Source organism: Pan paniscus, chromosome 22 (genome assembly GCF_029289425.2).
Source record: "Pan paniscus chromosome 22, NHGRI_mPanPan1-v2.0_pri, whole genome shotgun sequence".
Taxonomy (NCBI): domain Eukaryota; kingdom Metazoa; phylum Chordata; class Mammalia; order Primates; family Hominidae; genus Pan; species Pan paniscus.
Genome location: NC_073271.2, coordinates 22,738,158 through 22,762,832, shown reverse-complemented (window position 1 = coordinate 22,762,832; position 24,675 = coordinate 22,738,158). Strand labels below are relative to the sequence as shown.

Genomic DNA, 24,675 nt, shown 5'->3' with positions numbered 1-24,675 from the left:
CGGCCTCAACACTTTTCACTGAGTAGCTCATCATTTCCCCTACTACTTTACATTGATATTTCTTTAAACCATAAATTAAATTGCTGTACATACTCATGTCTACTTTTGGGTTACCTTTTCTCTTTCACTGAGCCTATCTATTCCAATGTTAATCTAAACTGTTTTAATTATTGTGATATTATATGTAATATCCCATTCATTATTCCCATTCATTACTCTTGTTTTAAATAGATATTCTTACATATTTTTTTCCACATAAACTTTAGAATCAGATTGGTTTGAAAAAAATCATGTTATTTTAAAAATTGGGATCAATTTTATTTCCAAATGTATATAATAATTTGGGGAATCTTGTTGTCTTTATCCTACTAAATTTTCTTAGTGAAAAAAAGTATCTCTTTACTTATTCGTATCTTTTTTTTTCCTTCATGCATAACATTGAGAACTTTCTGATTTTTGTTTGCAGGAAAGAAAACTATTGGTTTGCTAAACAAGAGCTTTATAGTTGATTAACTTTGATTTTCCATGTATACACGTATTTCATTTGCTCATGACAATTTAGCTTTCATTTTTTATAAATCTTTTTCTTTCTCTTGTTTAATTGCATAGGCCAGTAACTCCAAAACGTCAAAACATAACGACAGTGTGCACTGTTGTGTTTTTTTTCTGAATTTACAGGAAAAAATAATAAACATTTTATCAGCTTTCAGCAGAGATGCCATACACTTTCTGTACTTCCCAATCCTGAGTTTTCTTCACTGTCACTCTTTGTCCAATACCTTCAACCCTGAAAATTCCTTCCCTTTGTTTAAAGATAAAAAGCAAAGTTGTTCATCCGTTGCTTAGAAAGGAAAAATTGTAGTGGAGGCAAGGCTAAAAAGGAGCAGGCTGAACTCCATAGCAATCGCCAAAGCAAGGGGTTAGGAAAAGTTTCTTGGTCCCCTAGTCACTCTTTAGAAGGAAGAACCCGGGCTTGGGGAGGAGTCGGGGCCACCCCCGCCCCCTGCCCGCAGTCATTGCCACCCGCGGAGATGAAATGTGAGCCTGGGTGGCCAAGGACGCCGGAGTGGCCGCCTTCCCCGCGCCTGAGCGCAGTGGGGCGAGACAAAGAGACCTGGGCCCCCAGCGCAGCCCGTCTCGGGCCACGGGCGCCCCAGCTCCACGGAGTCCCGCAGTCGCTGGCCCGGGACGCGCCCGGCCCGGGCTCCCTTGGAAGGCTCGCTAGGCAATGGCCGGGTCTCTGCTCCACCCGGCTCTCAGGAGCGCTGCTCTCTCCATCTGATCGCCCTCCATCCTCCCCATTCCCTCCGGTTCCGGGCTCTCCCTTCGCTCCAAGCCTCAGGCCACCGGCTTGGATGGACGCTCCGAGGCTACCCGTGCGTCCAGGGGTCTTGCTTCCGAAGTTGGTCCTGCTCTTTGTCTACGCAGGTCAGTGACGGAGGGCGGCGGAGAGGGTCAGAGGCTCGGGGCTGCTCTTGGGTCACGGTCCGGGCTAACGTGGGTTGAGCTGGACGGACCGGGACCTTTGCAGAAGGACCTTTGCAGACGCTTCTGCCTTTTCCGCGAGGCGACGGCAGAAACCCGCGCACTTCCACCCGCACGCGGTTTTGTTTTGTTCCTTTTCCTTTAACTTTTACTTTTTGCATTTCTTTTCTTTCCCTTTCCACCTTGGAAATAGCAGTCTCGTGTTTAGGGGATTTGACTCTCTGGATAGAGTAAACTATATCCAAATAAACTTACCTGGATAGGCTAGGCAGTGGCCTCTCCATCTTCTGCTTTCTAAATAGTCCTGGTTTTCCCTCTTATGAATAAAAAAAACTTAGAGCTTTGTTTTCGTTCTTTGGGAGATTCACAAGTGTGGTAGACTGAGCTATTGGACTGAAGTCAAACACAAGGTTTTTGAGAAGCATGAATTCACCCAGGGTCTAATCTGTACAGGTTCGTTGATTTAGATAGACACTTGTTTATAAGAGAAGGGCATCTCGTTTCCCTTCTAATTATTCGTAGTAAGAACTGCTAATAATTAACGAAGCAAAGTGGGTTTTCTTGTTCTGTGATTAATATGGAGCCCCAAATGGCCTTTCATTGGTTATTCAGGTAGGAAGTGTCTTACACATGTGGTCTTTGCATCAGTTCATATTCACAAAACAATGCAAGCTAAAAGCGAAGTTCTTTGTAAAATGTTTTTGTGTCTCTAACGTCCTATGACAAAAATCGCAGGCTCACCCATGAGCCTCCAATACTAAATGTATATATAGCACTGAAGTTTACCTTTGATACTCAAAAAGATATTGCAACTGAAATGATGTTCTTCAGTGTTGCACCTGAGTATTAAAAGAATTGAATTTCTCATTCAACCTTGCTAGAAAAGAGTCCCCATAACTTCTGTAGACATTTTTAGCCTGTTTATTGAAATGCAAATTAGTGGCTGTCTAGGAGTTACCATTTTAAAGATGTTTTATGGCAGGAAAAATGCTGACTTTCTAATATGAAAATTCATAAAAGTAGGATAAGTTCTTCGTGTTTAATGAAGAGAATTACATTTAATCTGTTTACAACATTTATTTCTTTTATTAAATTTGTATAAGGTTTTCAGAATTTGAGGGATTAACAGTCAACTGCATAAATATTCATTTTCTATTGAAAAAATCTCTTTATTAGTTCTTTCGAAGTAATTATGCTTTTCACTTCTTCTGCTCGACAATATTTAATACTTTCACTCACACTTATTCAACCACTCCATTGAACCACAATTTTGTTTGTTTGTTTGTTTATTATATTCCCTGTGGTAAACTGAAAGCTTCTGCTTTACACATCTGCCCCCTCCTCCTGTTTCCCCAGTGCTAGGTGCCCAGCTCCTCAGGGCTCAGGAAATCAGCGAAGCTGGCCAGCAACAAGGGTGGTTAGTTTAGAAAGTTTTCAGTCCATTCATTTCTCTTCTTTGGAATCCCTCTATCATAAGCTACAAAGTAGTTGTAAGCCAGTGCTAAGTTGACTTACTATCTTTGCTAAGAAGTGTTTAGCTAATAAGCTCTTTGGTGTCAATTCCTGGACTTGTTATTCAGAGGCCTTTTTATGCTTTTCATATTAATTCAACTATTACTTACTGAGTGAGGTATGTTGAGCCGTAAGAGGTCATGTTCTTATCAGTCTTCTCTGGGAACTACGGTATGATCATAAATTACTTTAAGGTATAAAATGTTGTGTCATAGGAGAGGTCAAATCACGTGCTATAGATGTTCAAAGAAGAAAGTCTTACTGCTGGCTTAAAAGAGTAAGCTTCATGAGGACAATGTCTATTTTGTTCAGCAAAAAGATCAATCAGTATTTGCTCAGGAAAACTGAATTGAAGAAGACTTGAAGGAACTAGACCTTTGAAAAATATAGACGCCCTGAACCCAACGAGACGGAGTGGGATATAGTAGGATATCGTGTGATCAAAGTCAAAAATCAAGATCTGTACATGCAACAAAGGATATTTCAGTTTGGTTGGAACTAAGAGGTATGGCTAGAAGTAAGGGTTGAGGTTAGATGCTGGAACACCACAGAAGTCAAAATAGTTCATACTATTAAATGAATTGCCAGCTTTGTGGGACAAAAATCTAAGTAGATGCACTGCTCATAATCTAAATTATTTTCCCCAAAGCAAATGCATTAGATTCACATTTCATTTGGCTAAACAAATAAGAGCAAGGTTTCTATACCTGAAGCATCATGTTGTACTATAGAGTTACTTTTGGAAGGAGACCCAGTGAAGTGTTGATATTATTGTCTGACTCCCACTGCAGGCTACAAAGACAGGATTCGGTCAAGGTTTTACCTTCCGGGCCTCAGCCAGTAACTTCTGTCCCCTCCCTTTCCTTCCTCTCTTATCTTAGCTATAGCTTGCAAGGGCCATTTCTAAGCAAGTGCTTCAAGCCAGATACTGCTTTTCCTGTTCTGCACATTCCTTAAGGTGGGAGGCAGGGTGAATTGGGAGTCAGGGGTGAGTTGGGGAACCTTCTTCCAGACCACACCTTTCAGCAAAAAGTCATTGAAGAAAGTTTAAGTTGGCTGATTTTCAGGGATACTAACCTGGACATTAGAAGTTATATTATTTATCTTCTGAAGACAAATTGGAATGATCTGTTCTTTCTCCAGTGAGAAAAAGCTCCTGTATGGCGCAAACACTGATCTTTGTCAAATTATTCTCAAATATCCCAGAGAAAGCAACCAACATAAAAAAGGCTTTGAAGTGTGGTTGAAATTTCATTTTGGAGAGGTTGTGATTGTAAATGTATTTGTCATTCTGTTAAATCTCCCCTTTTGGGTAGTTTAATTCTGGGAAGTAGACAAGAGCACTGGAAAATGCCATAAAAACAATGACCAATGTGTAACATGATTCAGATGTTTGCTGCAGGTATAATCCAGCTTCTTGGCTACAAGATTTTGGGCTTGGTTTCCTGTAACGTTGGCTCAAAATATTTTGGTAACACCATGTCTTTATAAGAGTAGTCACCGGAATGCAATGGTAGCAATTGAATCTTTGATATTGATGGAGAGTTTAATAAGATGTCACTGTCCTGGACATGGTTCAAAAGGCACCCATGCAGTTACTTACACATTGGTTGTCCTACTCTGACGGAATAGTGGGGACATTAGCTCTCTCACAATCAGAATGGCTTTTATTTATTTATTTTTTAAATAATTTCAACTTCTTTAATTTTAGACTCAGGGAGTACATGTGCAGATTTGTTACCTGGGTATATTTTGTGATGCTGAGGTTTGAGGTACAATGGATCCCGTCACCCAGGTATTGAATACAGTACCCAATAGTTAGTTTTTCAACCCCTCCCCACTCCCTTTCCTCCCTGCTCTAGAAGTCCCCAGTGTCTGTTGTTGCCGTCTTTATGTCCGTGAGTACCCAGTGTTTAGCTCCCACTTGTAAGTGAGAACGTGCGGTATTTGGTTTTCTGTTCCTGAATTAATTTGCATAGGATGATGGCCTCCAGTTTCATCCATGTTGCTGCAAAGGACATGATTTTATTCTTTTTTTCTGGCTGCATAGTATTCCGTGGTGTATATGTACCACATTTTCTTTACTGAGTCCACTATTAATGAACACTTGGGATGAATCAGTCTCTTTACTATTTTGAATAGTGCTGTGACGAATGTACAACTGCATTTGTCTTTTTGATAGAATGATTTATTTCCCTTTAGATAGATACCCCAGCAATGGGATCACTGAGTCAAATGGTAGTTTTGATTTAAGTTCTTTGAGAAATCTCCAAACTGCTTTCCACAGTGGTTGAACGAATTTACATTTCCAATAGCAGTGTATAAGTATTCCCTTTTCTCCACAGGCTCACCAGCATCTGTTGGTTTTTTGACTTTTCAATAATAGCCCTCTGTTTTGATTTGCATTTCTCTGATGATTGGTGACTTGTTGAACATTTTTTTGTTGTGTTTGTTGGCTGCTTGTATGTCTTCTTTTGAGAAGTGTCTGGTTGATGTCCTTTGCCCATTTTTTAATGAGATTATTTGGTTTTTGTTTGTTCAATTATTTAAGCTCCTTATAGATTCTGGATATTAGGCTTTTGTCAGATGCATAGCTTACACATATTTTCTCCCATTCTGTAGATTGTTTACTCTGTTGATAGTTTATTTTGCTGTGCAGAAGCTCTTTAGTTTAATTAAATCCCGCTTGTCAATTGCTTTTGTTGCAATTGCTATTGAGGACTTAGTTATAAATTCCTTCCCAAGGCTGATGTCAGGAATGGTGCTTCCTAGCTTTTCTTCTAGGAGTCTTATAGTTTGAGGTCTTTCATTTAAATCGTTAATCCATTTTCAGTTAATTTTTGTATGTGGTAAAAGATAGGAGTCCAGTTTCATTCTTCTGTGTATGGCCAACTGGTTATCCAACACCATTTATTGAGTAGGGAGTCCTTTCCCCATTGCTTATTTTTGCTGACTTTGTCAAAGATCAGATGGCTGTAGGTGTACATTGAATGGCTTTTAAGAACATGAAGCAAAACATCCCCACTAAGCCCTTCGGATAACTGACCAGTCTAAATATTTGAATAAATTAAACAGCACTAAAAATGAGAGCTATGGAAATTCACCAAGAAAACTGTAAAATAAATAGCCTTTAAAAGTCTGTTGTACTCTGCAAAAAGCATCTATTGTCAATATATTGGCTTCTCCCTTGTGTCTAAATCATTAGATTTTGTTTCTGTTTTCAAATTTTAAAAGTGGACTTAAGTACTTACTGAATCTCACAAAGGTAATTATTTTTCGCTTTCATTCCTTTGTACCACAATCCAGAGGTAAGCCTCAAGGGTCATGTTTGACAATCTGTAATGTAAAAATAAAATTGAGGAGAAGAAAATATGAACTTTTCCATTTGTTCCACAAAAGCCACGCATAATTGTTAATGGTGACTGAACTTTGCTGCCTTTTAATCACATCTCTTTGTAAAGTATCATCTTAGCAGGGAAGTGATTTAAAAGCAATGTAAAATTTCCTTTCTGGATAAATCAGTTACATGGACATGCAGACATAAATATAATATTTTGTATTTTTAATGTTATAGCTTTGATAGGGAAACAAAAGTTTTATATAATTTATATAATAATTAATATTACCTTCAGGAATTGAGCTGGAAATGGATTATTTTGTGACTCTTAAATGTACAACATAAATTATCAGACTGTACTTAATGTTTTCCTAATCATGTATCTGAAACTTATATATCCATCATAACTTATACGACTAAGTCAGTGACAACCTTTGCTTGTTAAACATAAATCATTTAGGTGGAATAAAGAATACTTAAAAGCTAGAGTAATTTTTATCCAACATTTTTAGTATAATTTTTCTTGCAGCAAAATATATGGAAAAAATAGTAATTTCTGATCCTTTATTCAGAAAATAACTCTTCCCCCTTCACATAGTACTGTTTTATATCTTACTGATTCCTCAATCTGACATTAAGTAAACTCTTCATTATTTACAAAATAATTGTCTGTGGGGATTTCTTCCTATAACCAATAATCTTTTCATCCAGATGAATTTACAGGATGCAGACTCATTGTGTTACCACACGTATGCAAACTGTAATTATACAGGTAAAAAAAGGCACAAAAGGAAAAGCATACAATGCACTATCATGGAAAATATACATCATTTTGAAATTATTCCTTTTTGGTATTATCCATGCCACTGAACCTTCTATTGATTGAGCTCAGTTGAGAATACAAGACCCTAAAGTTAGAAGACTCTTTTTTTTTTTTCTTTTTTTTTGAGACAGAGCCTCACTGTGTCGCCCAGGCTGGAGTGCAGTGGCATGATCTCGGCTCATTGCAACCTCCATCTCCTGGGTTTAAGTAATTCTCCTGCCTCAGCCTCCTGAGTAGCTGAGATTACAGGTGTGCACCACCACACCCAGCTACTTTTTGTATTTTTAGTAGACACGGGATTTTATCATGTTGGCCAGGCTGGTCTCGGACTCCTGACCTCAAGTGATCACCCGCCTCAGCCTCCCAAAGTGCTGGGATTACATGCGTGAGCCATTTTGCCTGGCCAAGAAGGCTTTATCATTTAAAAATTATTATAAAAACTCTATGGACAAATCCAGTGACTGAGTAATTTAATTGTTCTTTCATTCCTTCCTTCATTATCGCATTCCACTAACCCTGACTAGTAATTATGGTGCTTGGTGTAGAAGATTCAAGAATTGTCTTTGTCTTTACAGCTTAGAGTCTAATGGGGAAGAGAGGCCAATTTAGATCCTTACAAATGTTTTTGAATTCTGAGGACGAAAATGAAGATTTAAAACCACTAAAGGGTGGTCATTGGCTGATTAAGATGTGAAATAGAATAATTTTTCCTGAAACTGTGATTTTACAACTATAACTGCTCACAAGTGGTTTTTGTTTTGTAGATGATTGCCTTGCTCAGTGTGGCAAAGATTGCAAATCTTACTGCTGTGATGGAACCACGCCCTACTGTTGCTCCTACTACGCTTATATTGGGAATATCCTCTCGTGAGTATTAGTCAGATTTGGCAATACTGATGCTCTTCCTCTTGTCCAGTTGTCCAGTTATGTCTTTTAAAAGTACTAAGTGATAGTTGTGGGCAAGAGATTTCAAGATTGGTTATTGACATGAAATCTTTACTGGAGATATTAACACCACTATCTAATGGACTATATTGTTTGACAAAATATGCAAAATAATATACAAAATAAATTGCCTTCATTATAAAGGAACTAAAAAGAGTTATTCTTTTATTGTTTTACTTTGTGTACTATAATAATGTTTTAAGTAGACATCATTTTATTGATAATTTTATAACATCATCAGTGGTATGGTTTTGTCTGTTTTGTGCAAGTTAAGATTTGTTATTTAATTATAGCCAGTTTATTTTGTCATCATGTATTAATTTAATACATCCAGTAGATGTCAGGAAAAAGAGAGGTTATGAATAAAAAACAGTTGAGACATGAAATGTCAGTTCTCACATAATACACATACAGCAACTTCAGGAAACAAGTTTAGAGCCTAAGACAAGCTAGGTATGAGTAATGCAAAGTGATAAACAACAAGGCACAAAAACACAAATGAAATATGTACATGTAGACTCTGTGAAGCATTTCCTTGTAACAAATTAGAAATTTATTTTAGAGCCGATTCTGGACAAAGGGAAATATGGAAGCTGGACCTGCCTCCAGGGCTGTACGGCTGGAAAAGTGTGCACTTGTCAGTTCCTCAAGAGAGGAACCCACAACTGAGAAACAAGGGTTGAGAATTGGGAACATAAGAATTTCTTGAGTCAAAATCCCCATGGCTTTCAGAGAGCAGCAACGGTTGTGCCTCTGTCTTCTGTTCTTGTTTTTCAAGTCAGTATCATGATGATTTGGGAAATGTTCTGTTTAATTCATGCCCTACAAAGGCTCAAGTGGAAACGGGAAACATTAGGCGCTAAGTCATATGTGCCTGGCTGTTTTAGGGAAGTGTCCATTGAGACAGCTTGTTACACATCCTCCATTTCCCGAGAATAGAAAACCTGGCACCACATAAACTTTCTAGAATCAGTGTTGAGGCTCCTATTAGAGATCATGACTCTGAGAATACAAAATAAAAAATCATACTTTGGGATACTCTTGAACACTATAATAGATGTGAAAGAAATGTCAAGCTATAATAAAAAACCATGTATAGAATTTAAGCCTTCCTTGAAATGCAAATAAGCTCCAATAAAATGTTTGAATTTTTCTTCATGGATGGTTTGGTAGAAAAGAAATTAAGCCCACTTTTTACATTACAAAACTGTCAGGATGATTTTTTACAGTAACTTATCAGCTCAAATTTAAATATATAATGATGTTTACAGTGGCATATTACTTAGCAGTATTTAAAGTAACAAAATATATTATTAATAAATTTAAATTTTTTTTTTCTCAAACGGTCTCCACATGCCAGATGCTGCTGTCCCAGGTAGAGGTGCGAGTATAACTTGGAGAATGTGAAGTCCAACTGATTCTGTGATTCTTTGGTCATCTGGCTCCTAGCTTAGTTCTTGATTCACTAACTATATCATGGAGTGTGCTGTGCCCTCTTTCTCACTCCATAGCTACCTCCACCCTGGTAAATACATATAACTCATAACTACTTATTAATCAGAATATTTTTAAATATTTGAATTTATAGATGTACTTGATATGATTTACATTTGCAGTGAAGTTCACATTTTTATGGTACATGTTCTATATCTTTAATTTCACCGCTGGTTAAGTGAAGAATTGGTTGAGCTGATACATGTATCTAGGTTATTAGGACCAGGTACTTGCTATGTTTGGGGGAAAAAATCGTGTTTCAGAAGGGAAAATAAACACAGATGGCATCATATTTCAGGCAGTTATAACTGAACTTCCTGTTCAAAATAGAAACCTCTGAGTAAATATCATGCTAAACAATTCTTAGCAAAAAGAAAGGTGGCAATGGTCGGGGGATACTTTAAAGCGTTTTCCCACTTGATAAAAGAGAATACATTTTCAGGATTTCCAGTTATTGTTTAACATTTGAAAGGAATTCTTAACTCCACCCAAAGTGTTTTTTTTTTTTAATGGGTGGTCGGGGATGCAGGAGGTAGGAAAAAAGTTAATTCCAGAATGCTTACAAGGGTTCCTTCATACACAGGTTGTCAAATATTTCTGTTTTGAAATTCGTAAATGATGTTTCCTCTTTTTCAAGCATCCAAGCACATTCTTAGTGAAATCATTTTAATTGTTGTAACAGAAAGTTAAACCCTTGTGGTTATTAGAAAAGTAATAAGGAACAGAGCAGTAACACAATGAAATATTAGGTAACTTATGAATATTTTTATAATTTGGTTTATATTTTTGTTTGTTTTTAAAATAAAAATGTTTGCTCAGTTTAAAATGAGCTAAAAAGAGAGCAAAATATAATTTGGGCATTTTAGAGTGTAAATTGGTTGGTTTAGGGCCACTTGACTGTCCTTGCTGAGGTCTTCCCCTAGTCACCAGCTGAAATAATCAGAGTTGCTGTTTAGCCCTTAATTCTGCTAACTTCAATTGCCTTTGCTGTTTTGCAAACTAACCATTAAGATTTGTTTATAAAGCAGTCACAGGAGCTAATTTAGTTGAAAAGTCTTATTTTATTCAGTTTGCTCTCCTTTTTTATTTATTGTATTTATTTATTTATTTTTGAGACAGAGTCTCATTCTGTCACCCAGGCTGGAGTGCTGTGGCACAATCTCAGCTCACTGCAGCCTCCGCCTCCTGAGTTCAAGCAATTCTCATGCCTCAACCTCCCAAGTAGCTGGGATTACAGGCAGGCACCACCATGCTTGGCTAATTTTTGTATTTTTAGTAGAGAGTGGTTTTCACCATGTTGTCCAGGCTGGTGTTGGACTCCTGGCGTCAAGTGATCTGCCCACCTCGGCTTCCCAAAGTGCTGACAGGCAAGAGCCACTGTGCCCTGCCCTCTCATTTTTTTTTTTAGATTCTTTCTATTCTAAATATGAGTGAATTTTGGCAAATAAATTCAGGTGCCCTTTTTCTTTCTTGCTTCTGCTAGGAATTTTAAGATTTACTTCTGTCTTATGAAACACTTTAAAATTGAACTTAAAAGATAGCCTATCTACTTCTGGTCATTATAGTCACAGATACTGGCTTTAGTATAGGAGAATCAGTATTATCCAGAATTTAATAATAATTTTTACAGTATTCAGCAAGTTTAATTCAATCGATTATTTATAAATGCACATTGAGTGCCTGCTACCATGGCAGTGGTGGCCTAGGTCCTGGGATCCAAAGATGAAAAAATGATGGACTCTGACTTCCAAGACCTCAAAATCTGATAAGAAAAGAGAGCATAGACAAATAATTCTAATTCAAAGAGCTAATCTATGAAGTATTATTGGAGGACTGGAAAGCTAAGTCTGTCCGTGTGTGTGTGTGTGTGTGTGTGTGTGTGTTTGTGTATGTCTCTGTGTGTGTGTGTGTGTGTTTAGGAGGAGATGTTTAGGGAACACATCATCAACATGGAATCCGATCAGAGTTTTGAAGGAAAAGTAGATATTTACATAAATAGTGAAGAAAGGGACATGCTTTTTAGACAGACTCTTGCATACAAAGTCAAAGATACAAGAAAGGAAATGATCCAGTTGAGAAAGTCCTTACTGATCAGTGTGGCTAGGGGGGAACGGGTAACCTTTGAATATAATGTAGGAATATGTAGGTCAGACAAAAGATAGATCCTTTAATGATGTGCTTTTGTTGGTCATGCCTAGCAAAACTGAAACAAAATAATTCAGTACTTTTCTGGAAATCAGATATCTGATTTTGTATAGAACTGACACATTCTTAGGCATCATTAAGACAATAGACAAAGATAAGAAGGCTCCAAATGAAGTTGCTTTTTATTTATTCCATAAATGAAATATTTGGAATGCCAACTTTGAGATGTTACACTATTTGAAACCATTTATGACAAACTATGTGACCTTATAATTATTTCTCCATTTAAGAGATTTTTGACCATGAGGGCAACTACCCGAAGATAGAAGCCTCAGAATATTTAAAAATGAGAATTGGGCCAATTCAAGAAATAAACAATTTCCCACCAGATTGATTCTCAAACATTTGATTCAGTAACTCTGCTTCATGGAAGATAGATCTGTGATGAATATGGAAAGGGATGTTTAACTTTTTGCTGCTAATGAGATTTAATTGGCATTCCCCAGAAAGTAGATCCAGTGTAAAAATGTGGTTTATAGAGTCCTCTTTGGAGTTGGTAGAATTTAAGGGAATAGAGGGTGCAATTGAGTGGCTAATTACTGTTATCCAGTAGAACAAGCTAAACACGGAACTGAAGTAAAGTTGAGGAAAATGAAGGTATTCTCTTTTGTAAGAGAATAATTGTACAATACTGAATATGAACAAAATATTGACTAGTTTGGACATAGTGAGCTAGATGACAATATATCGCATTTAATTTCCTAACTCAAAAATAGATTTTGCTTTTCCACCTTGCCATTGTAAAGCACTCATCGGTCTGTGGATTCTTCAGAGCCCCATCTGGCCAACATAAAATCCCCACAGGAAAAAAAACCAAGAGGGAGAACTAATAATGGAGATCCTGGTGAGATTAAATTTCTTTTCTTCTCAATGAAATGTGAAAGATGTATTACCCGCAGTTTGGCAAAGACAGCTAATAAATATCACAACTGTGATTTGAGAGCCATGCTATGCATGAAAGCGAAACTGAGTTAAAAGATAAAGGTTTCATATTTTCGAATGGCATTTGAGGTCCTATGATCATTAAGTATCTTAGTGTTCTGGATTAATCAGGTAAGGCTATTCAAACACTGACAAACGTAAAGCATTTAAAAAGGCCTTTGGCATTAGTAAAAAAAAAAAACCATTTAAATTAATTAAGTTAAAATAATCTTAGTAATTAGATATGAAAAGACCTCTAGGAGGTACATACTGAACAAATCAAAGTTTGTGGGAGCCTTATTTTTGTTTTAATAATGACACAGATAAGTAACTAATATGATGTTAAAATAAATATGAACTTGATTTAGAATGTAGCAACAACTTATGTTTGCTATAAGAAGGAAGTCAGTGATTTTCAAATGTATATTTGCATTCTATGAGTTATTGTATTAAAAGAAAATATAAATGTGTAGATAACTAAAACTTTTCTCAGTCCAATTTCTATGCTGTTATAACTGTCTTTGTAAATTAAGCCTAATTGTCAGAAACAGAATTGGTTTTGAGGAAGGAAAAATAAAGTTTCTAGAACATGTTTTCCACAATTTATCTTACAGCTATGTACAGTTTTTAGTGATCTACATCAGGTGCCGGAGGATATAGCCATGAATCAAACATCACGTTCCTGCCCTTGAGTTGCTTAGAAGCTACTGAGGAGCATAGACACATCAGCAGATGAACTTGCCACTGGAAGCACAAAATGCAGTGGGATCAGAGACGAGGAGCTTTTATTCCAACTTTAGATGGCTGGAAAGGCCTCTTAAAGCAGGGTAATTCTAAGATCAGTTTTAAAAGGAAAAGCAATTAAAGTCATCACTCAGAGTTAAAATGCTTAGCAAACTAGGGATATAGAAGAAACAATGTCTAACCTAATAAATATATATTTTAAAAACCACCACCCTGTCTCAGGCACCATAATCAATGGTATGTTGTTATAACCCTTGCCTTTAAAAGCAAAAATATGACAAACTAGTGCCTTCTACCACTTCTAGTCAGCATTGTACTGGAAGTCCTGGCCAGTGCAATCAGCAAGACACATTTTAAAAAAGGTAATAAAGATTGGAAAGGAAGAAAGTAAATTGCTCTCATTTACAAATGAGATGATTGTCAGTATTTCTCAGACTATGAAAAATAACGGAATTCACCAAAATTGCAGGATATAAGATCAGTGTCCAAAGTGGTTTATTCCTACATACCATCAACAATCAATAAGAAAATGTAATAGATATGTGCATAAATAAATCTAAAATACAATATTTAAAACTATAATGTATCCAGTAAGGAATCCAGTAATAATATATGCATTTAGTGAGTATTATAACCATGTAAAAATTACAAGGGATAAAGAGAGACCTAATGAAATTAAGAGACATATCAAATTGTGGATACAAGTATTGTAAAGATGTCAATATTTGAATATGGCAGTTCTTCCTGAACTATCTGTACCTTCAGTGCAATTCCAATCAAAATCCACAAGAACATTTTATGTTGAATTTGAAAGAATGGGCCTAAAATTTATGTGGGACAGTAAAGATCGTGGGAAGAGAAGAGAGTTATGAAAAAGAATAAGGTCAGAAGATATGCCTTACAGACATCAAGATTTATTATAAAGTTATAAAAAAGAAATTGTGTGATATTGGTTAATGAATAAACCAAAAGAATATGGAGCTTAGAAACTGACTGATGTATATATGGAAACTTGATGGATAACAGAAATGGCATTACAAACTAGTGGAGGTGGATAGATTATGTAACAAATGTTGCTAAAATAACTAGCTATCCATATGCATAAACATTAAATGAGATCAATTCATCACTCCACAATAAAAAATCCACTCTTATCAGACTAAATATGTAAAAACAAAAAGCAAACAATTACATTTTTTTAATGGGAGGAGAATAGCATTTATGGTATCAGGATAGAAAAAATGTCTAAAACAAAAGATTAAAAAACACAAAAGAAAAGATTACTAAAAAACACCGAACTGTACACTTTAAAATGGTGAGTTTTGTGGGACGTGAATTATATCTTGATTTTTAAAATTTTTAATATAGAGAGCAACAGAATTCCTAGATAAAAATGTAAGGCAAACCCTCACTTGGAGAAGATATTTGCAATTCATATGATTCACAGGAGATTAGTATCCGCAATGCCTGAATAGGATAATGGGCAATGTGTGTGCACAAAAAAAGGCATAGAGCAGAAAACTGGATGGTCCATAAACAAGTGAAAGATGATCCACCTGGCTAACTAAAGCAGGACAAACCAACTTAAAACATTGAAATACCGTCTCATACCCATTGGGCTCAAATACTCCGTAAGTCTGATAGTGCCAAGCAATGTGGGCAAAGATAAAAGGGCTCTCACATTGTTGATGGGAGAACAAGAACTGTTCCACATAGAGAGCAATCAGACCCCATATAGTAAAGCTGAAGATAGACATACTTTAGGATTTAGCAGTAACACCTCCTCAAGATATATTCCCTAGGAAATTTCCAAATATGCCCAAGGAGACATTTATACTGTTGGTTGACGTATTATTTAAAAAATAACAAAACATTGGAAGCAACCCACACCTCCATCAGAAGACCAAGTGGATAGAGTATACTCGTGCAAAGGATACAGCAATTAAAATAACTCAGTTCATGTTAACATAACATTAGAGTAAATCTCAAAACGAATAATGCTGTGTGAAGAGCTAACTGAAGAGCAATGTGTACTACATGATGCTATTTGCATAAACACATAAAATAATTCTGTGTATTATTTATGAAAACAAACACATGTCATGAATGTGTAAATATCTGAGGGAGAGAAGAGTACCAATGAATTTCAGGATTCTCCAGGACTGAGAAGTTTCCAGGGATTCAATACTTTGAGTGCAGCAATCTGGATGGTCCCGGGCAAACTGAGACACATTGGTCACCCTAGGGAGGAGTGTTGGGAAGTGGCCTTCAACTCTGACATTTCATTGCTTAATCATGGTGGAGTGCATCTGCATTCACAGCTACACGGGAGGCTGAGGTGGGAGGATTGCCTGAGCCAAGGAATTTGAGACCAGCCTGGACAACATAGCAAGACCCTGTCTCAAAAAATTGTTTTAAATTAAATATCTCAAGAAAGTATAATTATTAACATATAATAAATCCAGTTAGTGGCATATGGGTGTTTTATATTATCTATGATTCTTGTATGTTTGAAAATTCTTGTAATTAAAAAAAGGCAAAGGAAAAGTTTGATCATAGTTGTAATGGAGTCGCCCAGACACCTTTTTAACATGCCGATTCAGATTTGGTAGGTCTGGGTGGGGCCTGAAATTCTGCGCTTGTAACCAACTCCCAGGCATTACTGCCACTACCTATCTGCCCAGTACACCTGGAAAGCAAAGGTTGGTCCTATTTGACAGTGTCTTGTGCTACAGGATGAAAGGACAGAAGAGATTAGTACTTGAGGACTGATGGGATGTGGACCTAAGGATTGGGGCTAGATGAGAGGAACATGTCTGAATTAATTCTGAAGTTTCTGCTTTGGATAAGAGGCTGGATGGTGTGCTGGGAACTAATGGGGAATATTCAGGAAGGTTCAGAAACGGGAATGAATTCTACTTTTAGTACATTAAACAAGGAAAAGCCTGTAGGGTATGAACCAAACTCAGTGAGCTTCAGATGGTGGAATGTTCCATTCTGAAGCCCAGTGGAGAGCATGAAGCATCACATATAGGTCTGGGAGCAAAAAGCCTGGAGATGCTGGGGTTGAAAGGTGTGTGGGAATGAATGAGATATTCTGAAGAGAGGTATAAGAAATAGAACAGCAAGCCAACAACGGAGCCTTAGGGAAATTCAGGAATACACTGAGATTTCTCCCCTCTTTACATTCGGATGCTATTTTAGCCCTCTTTACCTCTATCAAAACTGATCTGTCCTTCACTAATCAACCTGAATACACTCCTTGTGGTGGTGGGGACAATCGATGCCTTTATTTTCTTCTATTTGCTTGTTGCGTTTTATGTTACATAAAATGTAGGATTTGTGATATTTCAGTTCATTCTGAATTGAATATGTTACCATAACAAAGCAGTCTATGTGAGCGCCCATTTTTATTGACTTGGATTGTTTCCAAATCAGATTACCTCATATCTGTTCATATAATCTAGGTTTAGGAGCTGCCTTAATTAGATAGACATCACAGTTGGATATTATAAAAGAAAGTGTGTTTGGTGGCAGCAGGAATTGTTGGAAGAAAGAGAACTACCATTTATTTAATGCGTTCTCTGTCACCGATGTTTAAAACATATAAGTTAATTAACCTTCAGAATAGTCCTTGTGACCTATGTATTATTCCTGTCTGTTCAGATGAGGAGGATGAGGCTCAGAATAAGTCATTTCGTATAGCTGCTATGTAAAGGGCTGGCATTTAAAATGAGACATACTTGGCCTGTTTCTGCTACTCCTCACTGGCTCTTGAAGATCTGAAGAAGGTTTCAAGATGCCATGAGTGAAAATGATTCATTGCTATCCTAATGAAGACCTAAACGCTATATTTTGGAGGGAACCTTTTCCTACCCACTATATCTGGATTTGATCCCCTGCTGTTTGCTGCCGTAGCATTATCCCTTCTCTATTTGATAGGTTTGGATTTGTGTCTCTACCCAAATTTCATGTCGAATTGCAATCCTCAGTGTTGTAGGAGGGGCCTGGTGGAAGGTGAATGGATCATGGGCGTGGATTTCTCCCTTGCTGTTCTTGTGATAGTGAGTGAGTCCTCATGAGATCTGGTTGTTTAAAAGTGTGTAGCCCTTCCCCTTTCACTGTCTTTCCTGCTCTGGCCATGTGAGGACGTGCCTGATTCCCCTTCACCGTCTGCCATGATTGAAAGTTTTCTGACATCTCCCCAGTCATGCTATCTGTACAGCCTATGGAACCATGAGTCAATTAAGCCTTTTTTCTTTATAAATTACCCAGTCTCAGGTATTTCTTCCTAGCAGTGTGAAGACAGACTAATACACTATCCTGTTACTATTTATCAGTTTATTTATGTTCCTTAATTATCTGTCTGCCTTTCCACATTCCAGACCTAAGAGGATGAGAAGCTAGTCTGCCAACTCACTATCAAAGCCACAGGGCCTAATAGATTGAAGGATCCAGAATAGATTATTTAAACACAGATCAATTCTTCATTTAAACATGAAAAATCTGACATTTTGTGGGTTCTAAACTAGTGTTCATCATCTGGAAAAATATTTGCTTAGCAAAATCAAACCATCATTTGAATGTGTTATTGGTTTCAAATAGTATCTTTTCATGGAATACAGATTAGGTGTCATTACAGAGTAAAAGGAATGATAGAATCAATTGTCACTTTCTAATCACACTGTTTATGATAAATTATAATCAGATGATAGAGACTAGAATTGAAAAGCCAATTTGATTATAATAATTTAACCTCCTGTCATGTTTCTGGGTTGAATGTGCTCCATCAATGAGGCAATATGATCTGCCAGCCTATGACTGTTAAGACAACAGGCTCCTGTGCAACTCACCTTCAGGATTTTTGGAGATAAAATGTTTTGTTGATAAAATTGAGGAGGGAAGAATTACACACACCCAGTGATTTTTATTCCATTATGTTGGAAGAATTCTGATGGGCAGCTGCAACCCAGAACACAGTGTCTCCCAGCTGTCTCCCGACTGCAAAATGTTAGGATGTACACACCCATAACTAATGAAAATTTCAGAGGGTGATGATAACCTCATAAGGTATAATAGGATTCCATCTGAAAGTGCTATGGGTGAAAGCCTCAGCTATTTAGCCGATGGTAACTCTGTGACTCAGAAACAAAGAGAATTTTTAATTTCAATATTCATGGTTACAGAAAGGAGAGGAAGAAAAAGACCCTACAGTAATAAAAAACAATTTATGCCTTTGCACAAATCTGGCAAAAATAGAGAAAAACATGACAAATTACTTTAAACATATTTCTGTATCAATTCACACTGTCAAAAACATAAGCAAAACTATCTCTCTCTATGCTGCATTTTGCAAAAAATAAGAGCTACCTGTGGTTGCAAATAGCCACCTCTACTGTGTGGATACAACATTATTTTTTAACAAACATCAGGCATAATGTAGGATCAGCCTCTGAAGTATTACACATAGAAATATATTAGAATTTGAGTTTATCAAATAAATGCTGAAAACTCTACTTTGAGGTTGCAGTCTCAAGTAATATTCATTCTTATATTAAGTAAATAGACCCTCTTGGCTTTTGCCAAGTAGAATTAAACAGGAAACAATGCTTTGTAATTCTATTCTTGATTAACAGTAGTTTTGTGATAGGAAGTTGTAGGAGAAAGACCACAGAAAAATCGGGCTTGGGTTCCTGATGCTGTGTGAACTTAGATCTCCTAATATCACCGAGCCTCAGTTTGTTCATGTGTAAACAGGGAATAGTAACTTGCCCCCCTGACATATATATTTATACAAAGAAGCACTTAGAAGGGCTCTACAAATTTTTCCTGTCATTAATGAAAACATTGGGCTTTGAAAACATCTGGGTTTTAAGCTGGGCATGGAAATGCATGCCTGTCATCCCAGCTACTTGGAAGGTTGAGGTGGGAAGGTTGCTTGAGTCCAGGAGTTCGAGTCCAGCCTGAGCAGCAGAGTGATCAAAAAGAATCATAATAATAATTTTAAAAATAAAATAAATAAAACATGATGGGGAGAAAAATGACTTCTGCAAGGTCATTTGGAAAGTCTGTGACTGAGCTGCAGAGTGTCACTTCTGGTCACAGGCTGTCTCTCTGGCTCTCTGGACTTCATCAACAGGAGAGTACCACCTGCCTCTCCCCAGGAGAGCACTCTCGGCCTTGAGTGAAATAAATGGTGCCCTTAATCAAATGTGATTGCAGTCTGATAACTGCAAAAGCAGCTAATTAAGTACGGTGTCCTGCTGCCCAGTGGTTGCTGAAGGCATAATACTGCCTGAAAAGTCATGTACATTAGATACACAAGTCTGCCATGTTACCCTAGGCTGGCTTGTGAATTAGAGGGAGAAACCCACTCAGAAACTAGGAAATCAAATCTAAATAAAAATATATAAACCTGATTTATAGAAAAAAATTACATATATAATATCAAAAATCAGTGGGTAATGATTTGCTTTAAAAATGATTCATTAAAGAATTCCAATGGCTCATCTCCATTGACAATATGTCAATAAATAATGCACACAATGGTGTTCTAACTGCTAGCTCTTTTGGCAGAGTGATCCTAGTGCTGTATAGATTGAGTGTTCCTTTGTATGTAACAGTTGAGAATTTCCCTGATTAAGCTCTTTAAAAAATTGTGTTAATCAGCAGTTTTCTCCATTTAAGTCAAGACTTGTAAGACTTAAAAGAACAAAAAGTGCAACAACTTGCCTCCGATGATATTGTGCATAACCTACATTTGGAACAATCTCCAGACAGAATGTATTTTCAGTGGAAGCAAATAAATGCCAGATGGCATGCCAAATAAAAAGTCATTGATCACAGTGAGGATCAGCTGAGGTCTATCAATTCTAAAATGAGTTTCTTTTTATTCAGCCTGTTGGCTTTACACCACCAGCTTAATATACATGTTATATATTTTGTTTAGTGTTTGTGGTAAAATAGCTTTTGTCTCATTATATTTAGTTGGGAGGGTTGGTTCCAGTTCTGAGTAAGATGAAGAAAACAAGCTCCACGCTCTGCCTCCCACTGAGCATAACTGTGGAGCGTGGACAGAATGCACGAAGCAGCTACTCCAGGACTGTGGAAAGTAAATACTAGCAGGTGGATTGGGGAACCAGACAAAATTTGAAATACTGCCCAACTAGCCATAAATTTACCAGTTGTTTCCCTCTGTTACTCGACTCTGGACTAAACGCAGCCCAAAACATAGAAATAGGCTTCAGGACATGGACAGAGAGCTGCAGGAGAAGCCCTCTAGTTCTGTCTAAGTAAGCAAGCATAATGTGAACAGCGTTTAGCATCTGTGCCATCAGAATCCCAGAAGAAAGGAGAAAGAGTATGGGGCTAAAAAATCCCAAGTTTGGTGAAAGAAATAAATTACAGATCTAAGAAGCTGAGGAAATTCCAAACTGGATAAACCCAATTAAATTCACACCCAGATACATCATAATCAAATTGGTTAAAAGCTAAAGAAAAAAAATTTGGAAGCAGCCAGAGAAAAACAAAACATTACCTATAGGGGAGCTGTGATTGGAATGACTTCATTTTCTCATCAGAAAGCTTAGAGGCCAGGAAAGTGGCATATTTTTTAAGTGCCCAAAGAATAGAATTGTCAACCTCTATATCAAGTAAAAAATATTCTCCAAGAATAGAGATAAAGACATTCTTAAATTAAGAAAAATTAAGAAAATATTAATCCAGCAGACCTGATGTAAAAGTTATTCAGGAAGAAAGCAAATGATACCAGAGAAAACATGGAATATCATAAAGGAAAAAGAAGAGTAAAAAATCAAAGTCCTGCCCCACTAGCAGTACTAGTTAGTAAATATGGTAGGCTGTTTTTCTCCTCTTGAGTTTGTTAAAATGCAATCGACTATTTAATGTGAAAACATATGATATGTATGACAGCACATTCAATGGTTTAGATGTAATATTTAACATGACTAGCATAGGAGGGGAAAGGTTAATGGATCAATAAGATGATAAGGTTTCTATATTCCAACTAAAATGATACAAAATTGATTCTAGGTGATGATGAAGAGTTAAGTATATATCCTGTAATCCCTAGAGCACCCACTAAAAAGAACAATAAAGAACTACAGAGTAATATAGTCAAAATCATAGTAGATAAATTAAAATGGATACTAATAAATATTCTTATAACTGAAAAGAAGGCAGAAAAGGGGAGTCAAAGGAATGAAAAACAGAGGGAACAAACAGAAAGCAAATCACAAAATGATATACCTCAATTCAAACATATCAATAATTACATTAATGATATAAACATACCAGTAAAAACAGCAAATGGATTTTGTTCTGAACCTACTCAGATATATGTTATTCATTTCAACTCTACTGAAATAGGTAACTTAAGTAAAAGGATGGAAAAAGATATACCATGCAAATATTAACCAAAAGAAAGCTGGAGTGGCTGACAAAGTACAATTATACCTTGCAGACATTGTAGGTTCCATTCTGGACTACCAAAATAAGGCACGTATGGCAACAAAGTGAGTCACATGAATTTTTTGGTTTCTTGGTACATATAAAGTTGTTTATACTGTAGTCTATTGAGGGTGCAGTAGCATTACACCCAAAAAACAATGTACATACCTTAATTTTAAAATAGTTTGTTGCTAAAAATCATCCGAGCCTTCAGCAAGTTGTTGTAATTTTTTTGCTGGAAGAGGGTCTTGCTTTGTTGCTGATGGCTGCTGACTGATCAAGGTGGTGGTTGCTGAAAATTGGGGTGGCTGTGGACATTTTTAAAAATAAGACAACGGTGAAGTCTGCTACATCAGTTGACTCCTCCTTTCATGAAAGATTTCTCTATAGCGTGCAACGCTCTTTGGTAGCATTTGACCCACCGTAGAACTTCTTTCAAAATTGGAGTCAAACCTTCCAAACCCTACTGCTGCTTTATCAACTAAGTTTATGTAATATTCTAAATCCTCTGTTGTCATTTCCACAGTGTTCACAGCATTTTCAACAGGAATAGATTCCATCTCACAAAACCACTTTTTTGCTAATCCGTAAGAATTAACTGCTGTTATGTTCAAGTTTTATCGTGAGACTGAAGCAATTCAGTCACATCTTCAGGCTCCACTTTTAGTTCTAATTTCCTTGATATTATCACTATACCTGCAGTTACTTCCTCTACCAAAGTCTTGAACCCATCAAAGTCATCCATGAGGGCTGGAATAAATTTCTTTCAAACTTCTATTAATGTTGATAATTTAACCTCCTCCCATGAATCACGAATGTTCTTAGTGACATCTAGAATGGTGACTCTTTTCTAGGTTTTCAATTTACTTTGCCCGGATCCGTCACAGGAATAACTATGTGTGGCAGCTATAGCCTTACAAAATTTATTTCTCAAATAATAAGACTTGAAAGTCAAAATTACTCTGTGATCCATGGAGTACAGAACGGGTGTTGTGTTAGCAGGCATGAACACAGCGTTCATCTCCTTGCACACCTCCATCAGAGCTCTTGGGTGACCAGGTCCATTGTCAAAGAGCAGTACTATTTTGAAAAGTATCTTTTTTCCTGAGCAGTAGTTCTCAGTAGTAGGCTTCAAATATTCAGTAAATGATATTGTAAACAGACATGCTGCCATAAGGGCTTTGTTGCACATAGGCAGAGTAGATTTAGCACAGTTCTTAAGGATCCTTAAGTTTTCAGAATGTGCAGTGAGCACTGACTTCAACTTCAAGTCAGCAGCTGTATTAGTGTCTGACAAGAGAGTCACCCTGTTCTTTGAAGCTTTGAAGCCAGACATTGACTTTTCCCTGTAGCTATGAAAGTCCTAGATGGTGTCTTCTTCCAATAGGACTCTGTTTCATCCACACTGAAAATATGTTGTTTAATGTAGCCACGTTTATCAATGATCTGAGCTAGCTCTTCTGGAAAACTTGCCACAGCTTCTACATCAGCATTTGCTGCTTCGCGTTGTATGTTTATTTGTGGAGATGGCTTTTTCCTGAAACCTCCTGAACCGACTCTTCTAGCATTTAACTTTCCTTCTGCACTTTCCTTACCTCTCTCAGTCTTCACAAACTTGAAGAGAGTTAAAGCCTTGCTCTGGATTAGGCTTTGGCTTAAGGGCATGTTGTGGCTGGTTTGATCTTCTACCCAGATCACTTTTGCTTTCTTATCATTCATGTGTTCACTGGAGCAGCACTTTTAATTTCCTTCAAGAACTTTTCCTTTGCTTGCACAACTTGGCTCCCTGGTGCGGGAGTCAGCTTTTGGCTGTCTCAGCTTTCAACTTGCCTTCCTCACGAAGCTTAATCATTTCTAGCTTTTGATTTCAAGTGAGAAACCATTTTACACTTCCTTTCATTTTAACTCTTAGAGGCCATTGTAGAGTTATTAATTGGCCTAATTTCAATGTTTTTGTGTTTCAGGGAAGAGGGAGGCCTGAGGGGAGAGAGAAAGATTGGGAACAGCTGGTCAATGGAGCAGTGAGAACACACACAACATTTATCAATTAAGTTCACCATCTTATACAGGTGCAGTTTGTGGTGGCCGAAAATAATTACAATAGTAACATCATCAAAGATCACTGATCAGAATTACCATAACAGATGTAATGAAAAAGATATAGTGAAAAACAGATATAATGAAAAAGTTTGACATATTGTGAAAATTACCAAAATGTGACACAGAAACACAAAGTGAGCATATGCTGTTGGAAAAATTGTGCCAATAGACTTGCTCAATGAAGGGTTGCCACAGATCTTCAATTTATAAATAACATAATATCTGTGAGACTCAATAAAGAAAATACAATAAAATGAGGTATGCCTGTAGTTTCTTGAAACTCACCTGACAAGGGAAAATGAACAATCTGTTTATGCTGACTTACACAGAGGGTAAAATGAAGTTATTTGCATTTTTTCTTATTCTTTTTAAATTTTGTTTATGAGGCGTGTCAGTGGATTACAAATAATACCGTGGAAGCTTAGATTGACTTTACTGTAATTCTAAATCATTCAAAAGCTTGACAGTCCCTGGCATTTCGTACATGTATAAACACCTCAATTCGGATTTGAGATCTTTGAGGATCTGGCCCACACTCTACACTTTTCTGTAGTGCATCAAATACCCATTGCAGCCATGGTAGAAATATTAATTTAACATACAGCATACAGAATGTGCCCTGTAGGTGACATGACATGAA

The 24,675-nt window shown here is 36.9% G+C and overlaps 1 protein-coding gene and 1 long non-coding RNA gene across 3 annotated transcripts in view; one reads left to right on the top strand and one right to left on the bottom strand.

The window, feature by feature from the left end:
* The first annotated feature begins 683 nt into the window (after positions 1-683).
* The window catches only part of CYYR1 (cysteine and tyrosine rich 1), a 107,012-nt gene continuing 83,020 nt past the window's right edge, over positions 684-24,675 (top strand). For both annotated transcript variants that reach the window (XM_003816669.4, XM_008969777.4), the window contains exons 1-2: positions 684-1,428; positions 7,922-8,024. In XM_003816669.4, coding sequence (XP_003816717.3) covers positions 1,032-1,428; positions 7,922-8,024 — 500 coding nt within the window. In that variant the 5' untranslated portion in view covers positions 684-1,031. The remainder of the gene's footprint in view (positions 1,429-7,921; positions 8,025-24,675) is intronic.
* Positions 2,567-24,675, bottom strand: part of LOC106634211 (uncharacterized) — a 401,613-nt gene continuing 379,504 nt past the window's right edge. Inside the window, exons 6-7 of the long non-coding RNA XR_008955137.2 lie at positions 22,104-23,912; positions 2,567-6,333 (exon numbers count right to left, since the gene is read on the bottom strand). This is a non-coding gene — a long non-coding RNA (uncharacterized LOC106634211). The remainder of the gene's footprint in view (positions 6,334-22,103; positions 23,913-24,675) is intronic.